This window comes from Salvelinus alpinus, chromosome 5 (genome assembly GCF_045679555.1).
Source record: "Salvelinus alpinus chromosome 5, SLU_Salpinus.1, whole genome shotgun sequence".
Taxonomy (NCBI): Eukaryota; Metazoa; Chordata; class Actinopteri; order Salmoniformes; family Salmonidae; genus Salvelinus; species Salvelinus alpinus.
The window spans coordinates 71,982,927-71,996,923 of record NC_092090.1 but is presented as its reverse complement, the minus strand read 5'-3'; the positions used below and the strand labels follow the sequence as shown (position 1 = coordinate 71,996,923).

The following is a 13,997-nucleotide window of genomic DNA, read 5'->3' as shown; positions in this document are numbered from 1 at the left end:
TGTTATTTTGGGGAAGGGTCGAAAAGCATTAAACATTTATGTCAATTTAGTTAGCTAGCTTGCAGTTGCTAGCTAATTTGTCCTATTTAGCTAGCATGCTGTTTCTAGATAATTTGTTCTGGGATATAAACGTTGAGTTGTTATTTTACCTTAAATGCACAAGGTCCTCTACTCTGACAATTAATCCACACATAAAACGGTCAACCGAATCGTTTCAAGTCATCTCCTCCTTCCAGTCTTTTTCTTCTTTGGACTTTATATGGCGATTGGCATCTAACTTTCCTAGTTACCACGACGACCGACCGAACTCAGTTCATCTTTCAATCACCCACGTGGTATAACCAATGAGGAGATGGCACGTGGGTATCTGCTTCTATAAACCAATGAGGAGATGGGAGAGGCAGGACTTGCACCGCTTTCAGTGTCACAAATAGAACTGACTTCTACTTAAGCGCTTGGCAACGCAGACGCTCAATGGCGCGTGCGAGCAGTGTTGGTGCAATAATTTAATAACATGTAACACGCAATGTGAGCGGTGTGGTCAGCATGTTAAGGTAAGCTTTAGTGTAGCTTAACTTCTTCCAGCGTGAAGTACAGTACCAGTCAAAAGTTTGGACACACCTACTCATTCAAGGGTTTTTCTTTATTTTTACTATTTTCTTCATTGTAGACTAATAGTGAAGACATCAAAACTATGAAATAATACACATGGAATCATGTAGTAACCAAAAAAAGTGTTAAGGATCTCAAATATAAAATATATTTTGATTTGCTTCAAAGTAGCCACCCTTTGCCTTGATGACAGCTTTGCACACTCTTGGAATTCTCATTGACGGTCCTCATGAGAGCCAGTTTCATCAGAGCGCTTGATGGTTTTTGCAACTGCACTTGAAAAACTTTAAAAGTTCTTGAAATTTTCCATATTGACTGACCTTCATGTCTTAAAGTTAAGATGGATTGTTGTTTCTCTTTGCTTATTTGAGCTGTTCTTGCCATAATATGGACTTGGCCTTTTACCAAATAGGGCTATCTTCTGTATTCCACCCCTGCCTTGTTACAACACAAATGATTGGCTTTAACGCATTAAGGAGGAAAGAAATTCCACAAATTAACTTAAGGCACACCTGTTCATTGAAATGCATTCCAGTTGACTACCTCATGAAGCTAGTTGAGAGAATGCCAAGAGTGTACAAAGCTGTCATCAAGATTCTACTTTGAAGAATCTCAAATATAAAATATATTTTGATTTGTTTAACACATTTTTGGGTACTACTTGATTCCATATGTGTTATTTCAAAGTTTTGATGTCCTCACTATTATTTTACAATGTAGAAAATAGTAAAAATAGAGAGAAAAACCTTGAATGAGTACGTGTGTCCAAACTTTTGACTGGTACTGTAATTGGTAGCTTGGTAAAATATATGTTCAGAGTACTTTTCTCCTAACACTGTGTCACGATCGTCGTAACTTTGTAGAGAGGACCAAGGCGCAGCGTGAGAGAAATACATCTTCTTTAATGAAGACAAACAAAACACTTACAAACGAACATGAAGCTAAACAAACTACGTGCACACATGCAACATAGACATAGACAATTACCCACAATAGCCTAATGCCTATGGCTGCCTTAAATATGGCTCCCAATCAGAGACAATGAATGACAGCTGTCTCTGATTGAGAACCATTCAGGCAACCATAGACATACCTAGACACCTACACTCAACACAAACCCATGCACTCTACCCATAACCCCCTATACCATACAACCACCCAAGACGAGACAAATACACAAACATCCCCCCTGTCACACCCTGACCTAACCAAAATATTACAGAAAATAAAGATAACTAAGGCCAGGGCGTGACACACTGACTATATACAGTATATAACATGACTATCTTACAGACCTTCTCAAAGGCTCTCAACTTAGCATACATACCTAATTGTCTGTTGATGGGCCCCCAAATTGTATTCAAACTGGTTGGGTATATTTAAGCCCTAGAGCACTTGTTTTTGATTTATCATTATGAGGTATTGTAATTGACTTAACTAACTAACGTTAGATTGAAAAGTTGTTCACTACATCCAAACTACTTTGACAAATTATCACATCTAAGTCTGAAATGTCGTAGACTACAAATAGCAAGAACAGATCACTCTGGAGTCCAGTGTAAATTTAGCAGCTCTGATGCCGAAAGATAAAGGACATTCTTTCCCACTTCACACATTTTATTTTAGCGACAAATAAAATAGTGTATAGCTTCAGTAGTTATCTACACCGCTACGTGGGGGAAAAAGTCATTAACTACTGAAAACACTACCAAAATTTGAATTTAGTTCAACTACCACCAAGCTACTGCAAACTGTATTTAAATGACTAATATTAGTGTATGGGATGTAAAATAATCCTTAATTCATGAAAACAGATGTATGCAGCATCGGTGGATATAGTTGTGTGAGAGAGATCCTTTGTGATCTCAAATCTGATCTAATAATATTTTAAATGTAATATGTTAAATGTGTGTACACATACCCTTATATGCATTTGACCTTTTGAGGTTACGTCATTAATCAATTCTATGTGAACCCAGACTTTGAGGTTATCAAATTGGTACCATCCGACAATATCCACTTTAACATGTCACCCCCTTTCTCCCCATTTACATCTACCACCCAGACTCACAACCAGGCTACAAGTCCAGACACACCACCCCTTAATTACAAAGGGGTCTAGAGAGGGCCTGTCTTATCGTAAGGTAACAGCGAATCAACAATGTTTATGCAGATTTAACCCTTGCAAAGGTTTCTCGGGGTGAGCTACTGTATCCCGTGAATGAAAAGATCATTCAAAAAAGTACCCCAACCTCCCTTATACCAATTTCTCTCCAACTTTTCACCCTACCTCTGTTGGGATAAGTGGTCTATTCACTTGATGGTTACTGGCAGGACTGAGTTCCTAACATAAGCTTCACTGACGGCAATGTGAAAGATGTGATGGTCTTTGAATATCTGACATTTTCCATCACCAATGTAACTTCTTGAAAACTGTTGTCTGCAGCATCCGTGGATATAATTATATTCATATGTGCAAGAGATCTTCAATGATCTTACACATTTATTATAATAATATTTTACATGTTACATATGATAATATGTGTAACATAATCTTCTTGTGCAAATACCCTTCTATAAAAATCTGTCCCTAATCCCAGATTTGACATCTGTGGTCATAAATCACGACTTCCGGGTCAGGTTCGACCTGACATTATGCCATATGATATGAAAATACGTCAATCACAGACAACACCCAGACAAACCTAATTCACTCTAACTTATAGTCTTAATTAACATAACTAAACCTAATTACCAACCCCTTCCAAATCCGTCCCCCACAAACCGGATGTTTACAATGGTTGTAAATCTCATCTCATTTCATTTACCTAATTTGATTACCTCTGGACATGCCCGCCTCATAAATAAAGGCGGAAGTCCTGCCTCCTCAGTCAACAAGGTTTGAAAGATAGTTTGTCAGAAGCCACCCTACAATAACTACTGTTCATCATGGTACATTTCTTTGAATTACAGAGATTCCCTAGGTTCTGATTCTGTGAAAGCACTCATTTGGCATTTTGCTGGACTGTGGTAGTAGGAACACACGTTATCCTGAGAAACGCCTGTACTGCATGCTTGTTTAATCAATTATGTGTATTGTATTGAATAAAACATCTGTCACAAAACCAAATGATTTCAGATGCTGTGTTGATGGCTGAGACCTTGTACAATTTACATTGTAGTGCCTGAATTAGTTTCTCAAATTCTTTGGCCCATGCTTTCTGGAAGAGTTGTTTTGATCAAAATCTACTACGAAACAGTTGGGGCTACGTTTTTGAGTTGACACATGTTAAAATTACTAAAGGAGTGAAATGGTGTACATTCTGAACATATAAAAGTAGCAAATTCTAATCTTAATTTGGAATCAAATATGGGTGATTCAACATGTGTTCTTGATATTCACAGATTCACAACATATTGTTTTTATCAGAAAAAAACCTGGCACATTTACTTTTGAAACATGAAATAAGCTTATAGGATCAGAGTCAGTGGCTCCCAACAAATCCCTTCAAAGTCCTCAGTGTTTTGAGAGAAGAGAGCACAATATGTTCTATTTCTAGTGTCAACTGCAGGGTACTACTCTCCATCTAAGTTAAAGACTTCAAACTTTCTGCCTGGATCTCGTTTTGCAGTCCAGTAGGGACACTGTTAGATAATACAACTTTCACTATTTAGAGAGTTGAATATGTTTCAAATCATACTGAAGAATTCTGATTGGTTAAATCCAAATGCCTTTGAACACCAAATGGCCTCTGACTCTGGTAGTCTGGAAGATTGCACTATTTTTGACCATGGAATGTGTGGATCTACAGAACACTAGCGGTCACCTAATTCTCCCTCAACGTACAAGGCCCAGCCATCAACAGCCATTGCTTATCTTGGGTTTGAATCAATAAGGTATTCTGTCACCTGTTCTAACTTAAGACTTTTCTCCATAGTTTTTATCTCCTCAAAGACAGAGATAGTCTACCCGGTCAAAACTTTTGGGTCCGTCCCTTGATTTATCGCTCATTTCAGCCTGGTAATGGCTCTGTGCTAAGCGAAGGCCAAAAGCAGGTAGTTCTTTCTGTATATATCTTTTTAATTTATATTACTATGCCACACATAGTAACTGTGATATTTCTGTCATCAGTTCTCCCAATCAATTCCCCACAAACTTCTCTGCTCAACCAACACAATTTTCACTCTGGACTAATGCCTACAGTATACTTACTCAGTAGTATATGAATGTATCATTGTAAAATCCTCTACCCCATTCCTCTCCTGACCCACCATTGTACCTTTATCTGTGGGTTGTATTTGTAATGTAATTTTGTAATTCCATAGAGTAATATACAATTTGTCACTTTTGTGGTTGAGCTTGGATACAGAATGCAGCATATTCCTGTTGACCCCTAATGTGATTCTTTTCCACATTCTATTCCACATGGCCTTGTGGATTTTATCATACACCAAACTCATATTCTCATATTCTCACATTCTATACAACTACGTCTTTCCAGTTTCACAGAGGCTCAAACTGAGCTAACAGTTCTTCCTTTGCTAAATGCTTTCCTATGTCTAAAAACCCTCTGGTTTGGGCACACATGTTGTATTTTATTTGTTAGACCAAGATTTGCTTTGTTTTATTTATACTTTGAGTGGCCTCACGTGTACTGTATGTTTTGACTGATTGTCTCCTTGGTATCCTGGTGTCCCTGAGATGTGTCTTGTAATTCCTCAGAGAGTTTGTCTAAGAAGGCCTACCCAAAATTTGATTGATAGTAATACATAGATGAATCTGAAGGTATAAATTCTTTGAGAATAAATTTGAGTTCTTTCCCAGAATAACGAGACAAAAACAAGTTCTTTATACATTCAAGATACTTTTGTGTATATAGTGTATGTGGACACCCCTTCAAATTAGTTCAAATCATTGTACTCTGGCGCAGTAGAAACACGTTCTCTGGAGTGATGAATCACACTTCACCATCTGGCAGTCCGATGGAGGAATCTGGGTTTGGCGGATGCCAGGAGAACGCTACCTGCACCAATGCATAGTGCCAACTGGGAAGTTTGGTGGAGGAGGAATAATGGTCTGGGGCTGTTTTTAGTTCCAGTGAAGGGAAATCTTAACGTTACAGCATACAATGACATTCTAGATAATTCTGTGCTTCCAACTTTGTGGCAACAGTTTGGGGAATGCCCTTTCCTGTTTCAGCATGACAATGAGGTCCATACAGAAATGGGTTGTTGAGATCGATGTGGAAGAACTTGACTGGCCTGCATCGAGCCCTGACCTCAACCCCATCGAACACCTTTGGGATGAATTGGAACACCGACTGTGAGCCAGGCCTAATCGCCCAACATCAGTGCCCCGACCTCACTAATGCTCTTGTGGCTGAATGGAAGCAAGTCCCCGCAGACTTGCTTCCAGTGGAAAGCCTTCCCAGAAGAGTGGAGGCTGTTATAGTACCAAAGGGGGGACCAACTCCATATTAATGCCCATGATTTTAGAATGGGTTGTTCGATGAGCAGCTATCCACATACTTATGGTCATGTAGTGTATAATAACTCTAATCAAGATATTTACAATCATAATGAGAGGGATCATGAAAAGGTAGGAAATAGAATGAAAGACAAGAGACCTCAATATATCTGAATATTTAAAGATGTGATAGTCTGTTGTCCTTGGCTCTGGTTAGGCCGCATGGAGGTGAACAAAGGAAAGATGGCAGTGTGTCCTCATTTGTCTTGAGTTGAGGGGTTCCTTGGTGGTGGTTTCTTGCTCCTTTCCTCTGAGTTTGGATGGTTCCTCGTGGACTGCTACTTTGGGGTTTGTCCCTGCTTGTTCTACCTGATGGCTCTTCCTTTGAGTTGCAGAGGCTGTGCTCTAAATGGTCTTCTCCTTCTTTCTTTGAAGAAGATTAGCTTAAATGAAAACTCCATCAGAGACTGTTTAGTGCATGGGCTCTTCCGTCCCAATTTCTATGAATGTACTTTTCCTAACTTATCAGTTTACCAGTTCTTGCCATTTAAGGCGAAGGTCCTTCCTTATGGTCAGCCTACTGAAGATGGAGGTTCTTCTCCCTCATCGAGGAAGGTCCAGCAGGATAAGAGGCTAAAAGGGGGAGACAGCAGGGTCCTTTTGATAGTCCTGTGAGGTCACATGGTATCTACCTGGGTGTGAAGGGCCACTTTTCTGACCCTTTGTCTTAGAGAGAGAGTAGAGTGCGCTTGGAGGAAGGAGCTCGGTAGTTCATAACAGTTCAACATTCTAGACAGACAGTAAAAGTACGTTTAGGGCTCCCGAGTGGTGCAGCGGTCTAAGGCACTGCATCTCAGGGCTAGAGGCGTCACTACAGACACCCTGGTTCGTATCCAGGCTGTATCACAACCAGCCGTGATTGGGAGTTCCATAGGGCAGCGCACAATTGGCCCAGCGTCGTCTGGATTTGACCGGTGTATGCCGTCATTGTAAATAAGAATTTGTTCTTAACTGACTTTCCTAGTTAAATAAAATGTTCATCATTGTTCAACATACGACATTAAAATGACATGTCGCTACAATGGCATGTAAAACGCATGTAAAAAATGCACTGTTAATTCAATCTGGTGGAACCTGTTCTTCTTCACTACAATCAGATGCCCAACAACAAAATAGGCACATAGGTCATGTCAGGTGAAATCACCATGACTTAGCAGCTTTGCAGGTGCAGTAGCAGAATCTACACAGGGAGACTTGGGTCATGAAAAGGTTAACATTAACACAAAGGGTTAACATTTGAATAATAGGTGTACAAGTAGCATTGCATCAGAAGAGCCTTTGTGTTTCTCAAATTGTAAACCCAGCCAATTGGGTTTTCCTTGCTGGCAATATCATGCCAAAATATATTGCAATGTTGCTGTAGTGAAAGATAGAGATCGGCTACTGGACTAAAGAATGTGTTGGCTTCTGAGGTTCCCTAGCTTTAGATGAGTAAATTGAGAATGTATTTTACCTGCTTTTACTTAGTTATTTCTTGACAAAATAATGATAACAGTAACTGTACATTTGGAGATCAACCCCTGATCCCTTACAATTCACATTATTATTGTATTGCAGTACATACAATTAAGCAATTCTTCCAATGCTTTGGACCACTCCCACGGCATTCTTCCTCGTCTGCAGTATAGCGGCGCTGGGTTGTTATTGAACACTGTAGATTAAACTCATTTTGACAGGGAGAACGCAAACACCATTACGCCACTCTGGGTGTGTTAGGATGAGCCAATAAATTAGCGTGAAGGGAAAGAGCAAACTCGGGGATGGATGACAAAAGAAGAGGCTTATGGTGTACCACGTGTAGTAGTTCCAACTGATCCGGGAGATCAGTGGGGTTAGATTGGGCTCCATCATTGTGTTGACATAGGTGTTTTCCAGCCCACCCCTCCATATTGTCAGCAGCATTCCATAATTCTTTCTCTGCTAACAATGCCAAAATATTTTGTTTTCTTTTGTGAGGCACCAAACATGACCTGATCTTAATCAAGATGGCGCCGTATTGGATGTCCGCCTTTTTGCAAGCTCCGACCCAACTTTTACTTTATTTTCACTAAATGTATCCACTATCATTTCTTGCAATTACTTTGAACATCAAATCGGCAGTTACATACCTCAATTCCGGCTTCGACTTCGACTCATCTGCCCTGGGCTCTTTCTGTAATTCCAACACAATGTTCGGGCTACCCAAGAGGAAATGCTGGCATTACAGAGGCAAGAGACATCCTGGAGAGATTAAGGCGAAGGGAAAACCGGCCACCTCTTCCCTGCATTTTTTTACTGGCCTAAAATGGATGACCTCAGATCGCGGATTAGCTACCAATGGGACTCTAGAAACTGCAATATTCTCTGCTTAGCATCCATCAACACGTCTCCTTCACCACTAGGGGCGATAAAGGCTTAGACCACTGTTATTCTACCCACAAGGAAGCATACAAGGCCCTCCCTCGTCCGCAATTTGTAAAATCAGATCATGTATGTTTCCTGTTTACAAGCAGAATCTCAAACAGGAAGTACCCGTGACTCGTTCCATTGAGAAATTGTCACCCAGAATCAGAGGTTATGCTACAGTACTGATTTGTTAGTGCTGATTGGAATATGTTTTGAGACTCCACAGATAACATCAACAAGCTAACCACCTCCGTCACCAGCTTCATTAGGAAATGCATCGACCACGTTGCTAACCCCAATCAAAAGCCCTGGATTAACACTGAGGATGACACTAAACTGGGGCGGCAGGTAGCCTAGTGGTTAGAGCGTTGGACTTGTAACCGAAAGGTTGCAAGATCGGATCTCCGAGCTGACAAGGTAAAAATCTGTTGTTCTGCCCCTGAACAAGGTAGTTAACCCACTGTTCCTAGGCCGTCATTGAAAATAAGAGTTTGTTCTTAACTGACTTGCCTATGTCACACATCAACTCCATCTCAGACACCCTAGATCCTCTCCGATGTTCATACCGCCCCAACAGCTCCATAGATGATGTAATCTCAACTGCACTTCACATGGCCCTCACCCACCTAGATAATATGAATACTGTACCTATGTGAGAATGCTGTTCATTGACTACAGCTCAGCGTTCCAACACCATTGTCCCCTCCAAGCTCGTCACCAAGTTTAGGACCCTGGGACTGAACACCTCCCTCTGCAACATGGATCCTGGACTTCCTGATGGTCCTACCTCAGGTAGTGAGGGTAGGCAACATCACCTTCGCCACACTGACCCTCTACACGGGGGCCCCACAGAGGTGTTTGCTTAGTCCCTTATTGTACTCCCTGTTCACCCATGACTGCGAGGCCATGCACGACTCCAACACCATCATCAAGTTTGCTGACGACACGACGGTGGTACTGTAGGCCTGATCACCAGCGACGATGAGACAGCCTACAGGGAGGAGGTCAGTGACCTGGCAGTGCTGTGCCGGAACAACAACCTTTCCCTCAACGTTTGTAAGACCATGGAGCTGATCAGCGTCTACAGGAAACGCTGGGGTGAGCACGTCCCCATCCATATCGATGGGGCTGCAGTGGAGCAGGTCAAGTTCCTCTGTGTCCAATTCACTTTTGTGTGGCGAAGGTGATGTTGCCTACCCTCACTACCTGAGGTTGGTGTGTGTGGACTTAATGGTCCACACACACCCGCACAGTCATGAAGATTGCGTGACAGCGCCTCTTCCCCCTCAGGAGGTTGAAGAAGTTTGACATGGGCCCTAAAATCGTCAAAAAGTTCTACAGCTATACTATTGAGAGCATCTTGGCTGGCTACATCGTTGCTTGGTATGGCAATAGCAGCGCCCTCGATTGCATGGCACTACAGAGGGTGGTGCGGACAACCCACTACATCCAGGACCTCTATATCAGTAGATGTGAACGGATGGCCCGGGAAATCGTTAAATACACCAGCCACCCAAGCCATAGACTGTTCTCTCTGCTTCCTATCCCCAATCCATAAGACTGCTAAAAAGTTAGCCAAATGTCTACATGGACTATCAGAGTTGACCCTTGTGTTTTTTATTTGATTTATGTTTTTGCACTGTCTACGCACACTCACAGGGCCCTACATACTCACACACACTGACACTCCAACACACACACTCACTTCATAATTTGCTCACACACAAACACACACACATAATATGCACATACATTTATACTGACTCTACTCCAGGGGTTCCCAAACTTTTTGGGCCCACGACCCCATGTTGATATTTGACAATTCTCGGAACCCCAACAATGTGAAAAAAATGATGTAATTAACAGCCAATGTTTACTTTTTTATTTGGTGCTATGGCAGTCAATTAAAAAAAACATTCCAACAGTATTTCTGATTGTCTTCTCAACTCACATACTTTTAATGTAAGTAGTTGACCGTCATTTGCAAATTAGTCTGACATAATGTATATCTCACCACCACTAATGAGATGGGTGTGCTTGATGCATGTCACGTCGAAGCTTCTCAAAGTCAGGGGGCTTGGTCGACAGTGCGCGCCTCATCTCTGCTGTCACATCCAACCTGGATCGATATTTGGTTTAAATGCAGACGAGAGCTCTGAATCCAGCTTCACACAGATATGAGCTGACAAAGGCTACCATGAGTTTTATGGTGCTTTCAAGAAACTGGGAAAAATACGAGGTCAAATCATGACGTCAATGATCTTCAGGTCGGAAAGTCTGAGCATAAAAAGAGTCCCGAGTTGGAATTCCGAGTTGGATGACCTTTCAAAAAGTTTTTTCCCACTCAGAGCGTGCATTTTTTTGAGTTCGGCAGGGTATTATTCCCTTTGAGTCAGGAACCAAAACTCCTTTTTAGTGACCTGTGAATGCATTCGGTCACATGACAGCTCGATCAGCTGTTCGATTTGCCAATGTGCTCCTCTGAGCGATGGAGGTGAGCAGTCATCACTCGTATGGGACAGTTACGGATGCTGTTTTCTGTTAGAAATATGCTCAGCCGAGGGAAGGGGGCATGATTCGCTTTTGAAAGACTCTCTCCAATAAGAATTATTTCCTCTGAATCCACTGATTCAGTCATTCATCTGTAGAATGTCTTTGTATTTCCCCTGCAAACTTCCGTTCAATTTGTTCAGTTTTCCAAATATGTCTGTTACATTTTCGTTGGCTACACAGAAAATGTATTCATTACACACAGTCAACCAAGTATTTAATTATTATTATTTTTTTTTAAACCATTGTGAATGACAACAGTTCCCCTCTCAATGTGAAAAGTCTTTCCAACACTCTCCCCTCGATAACCACCAAGCCTCAGTATTAAATAGAACATTGTCATGCTCTAGATCCCCGTCTGTGCCACCATTCCATCCCATGAAATCTGTTTTTTCGTCAATACAGCCACAGCACACTGAACATCCTCTGTGCCCTTTCATTCTCGTGAGACGGAACAGGATGTCTTCAGGAATAGCATCCCCAACATGTATAGCGAACAAAAGCAATAGATGGGCATCTTAGCCATCAAAGCTAACATCCATTTGGAGAGCATAAGCTGGGCGAGTTGTATATATACATATTGTGTTTTAAATATGTATATATATAAGTTGTGCTGTTGTTGAAGGACTGTGTCGCAAAATAAATCCCAACTCAATATATCCACAGATGCCAGAAGGCCTGGAACAGGATGTCGATATATGACTCTTCTTTAGTTCCCACGAAATAGTGAAATTATTCTAAGTTAGGAACTGCTGGCCTACAGTATTTAGTTGTGATCCGGTTATGGCCAATGTTGCATTCCCTTCCCACCTCTGTTTTTTATGGTTTGCATGGTTTTGAATGGGTCCTGTTACTGAACCTTTTTGAAAGAAATATTAGAGAAAGCTGGGCTGAGCTGTCAAATTCATTCCATGTAGGGCCTAGTGTCTGCTGTTTTTTTAGTTTTTTCCTTTCAATTAAGACATAGACCTCCAAGTGAGTGGAGTTCTTTACTAATTAGTGACCTCAATCAATCAAGTACAAGGGAGGAGCAAATACCCACAGACACTCGGCCCGCCGTGGAATGAGTTTGGAACGTGCTCTAAGGACTTATTTTTCTTAAGCTTGGCCTTTCCTGGAAAGTGTTTGTTGGATTGCACACTCAGCGGGTCGGTAACAACCACATCTAGTTTTCAGGGGAAATGGAAAGAGAGCCTGTGACGCGACATCTGCTTTTCGACGCGACTTCCGCTTTTGAGCGACATTCCATCTGAACCCCTCCTCGACATTTAATGGATTGGTTGAACAGTGCAGAAGAGAACCTTCCCCGACCAGAAAGATAGAAACGCTGCTCAGGCATTTATTTTACGCCTGCTATGCTAGTTTAGTTGGATTGTAGCAACATGCATGTCTAAAACCCTACCATAGCAGCTATTCATCTTTCTTGGAACCTCACATTCTTGCTGGATGAATTTATCTAAGTACCACACTAACTGGAGGTGTACTTATTTTGTACAGAATCTTTAAAAAAAAACTTTGTCCACAGCTAATTGTTAATGGAAGCACTACCATTGTTGTTTACCCAGGCCTACCTTTACAGATCCACATACAGTCCAGTACACTGCCAAAGGAGGTCCATACACAAGAGACACCAGAGGAGAAAGTAGCTACTGCTGCTTGGCCATCACCACTGTAGGAAAGGTATCTTACTTTGTCCTCTGTGCCTCCCTGTTGCTCTACAGGTGTGGGCATTGCCACAGTTGTGATCTCCTTTGTGCTCTGCACCTACTACAACGTTCTTATGAGCTGGGCGCTCTACTACTTCTTCAACTCATTCCGAGCCATCCTCCCCTGGCAGACCTGCAACAACACCTGGAATGCCGTGGGTAACTGCTCCAGCGGTTTCCCTGGAAATGCCACCCACCTGCAATCAGCCAGTCAGCAGTACTTTGAGTAAGCACTGACCAACTGGGCACAAACTGGTTGACTTGACGTTGTTTCATTGTAATTTGTCAACGTATTGTGCCATGGAGTCTGTTTTAAAATACATTGGATTTGCAAAAAGTAATCAACGTTAACTGTTGTTTTGGGTAAAACTTCAACCACAGGATTATGTCCTAGCAGCAGTTACCCATTTTCAACATTGACAAACCTATTGTATTAAATATGTTGAAATTGTCCCTTTGAAACAACGTCAGATCTTCAAATGTTATATCCACTATCAAAAACATGAACATTAGGCTGGGCAGCACCTCCTACGGAAGAGTTGATCTACAGCTATTAATTTGGTCTCCCATCCAGGGTTTTAACCAAGCCCAGCCATGCTTATATTTTATATCTGTCACTGACTACTACCAATGTGCTATTGTGAGAATGATTATTGAGTGGCCTCTTAGCAACAGTGAATATATTTAGTTATTATCAGTCATTCCAGAAGGGTAGGTTTAACAGAGCAAATGAAATGGAACCATAGTTTATAAGTCATATCACCAATGATACCATTTAGGCCTATATAGCATTTGCAAAGTCATCAGCAGCTATTGTTAAACTAAAAATAAACAAATATAGTCCTATGGTTTCAAGCTTTTCTTGACTTCAAATGTAATCTTCAAGTGAATCATTGATATGATGGATTCACATCTCTATCTCAACCAACAACCTAAGTTAAAGAATAGGACTAAATCAAATCAAACTTTATTTAAAGTGCATTTAAAGTTTGATTAGATTTAGTCCTGTTCTTAAACTTCAATTTTTTTTGTTGTGATTGAGATGGAGACGTGAATCCAACAAATAAATTATTAATTTGTAGACAAACTGGATACTGAATTGTGTTTGGTTGTCAACACAACTAAATATCAACCTTAGAAGGAGATGTATCTTCTGCTTGGATAGTTCCATCTGTGCCACTGACTTGGTCTCTCTCTTTTTTTTGTTGTCTATAAAT

At 41.2% G+C, this 13,997-nt stretch overlaps 1 protein-coding gene across 2 annotated transcripts in view; it reads left to right on the top strand.

Moving 5' to 3' along the window:
• The window catches only part of LOC139576701 (sodium- and chloride-dependent GABA transporter ine-like), a 58,274-nt gene that overhangs the window by 12,751 nt on the left and 31,526 nt on the right, over positions 1 to 13,997 (top strand). Inside the window, exons 1-2 of one of the 2 annotated variants that reach the window (XM_071403046.1) lie at positions 3,328 to 4,668; positions 12,796 to 13,006. In XM_071403046.1, the coding sequence (XP_071259147.1) occupies positions 12,855 to 13,006 (152 nt within the window). In that variant the 5' untranslated portion in view covers positions 3,328 to 4,668; positions 12,796 to 12,854. Of the gene's footprint in view, positions 1 to 3,327; positions 4,669 to 12,795; positions 13,007 to 13,997 lie in introns of those variants that run through there. The other variant, XM_071403045.1, reaches the window with a different exon arrangement.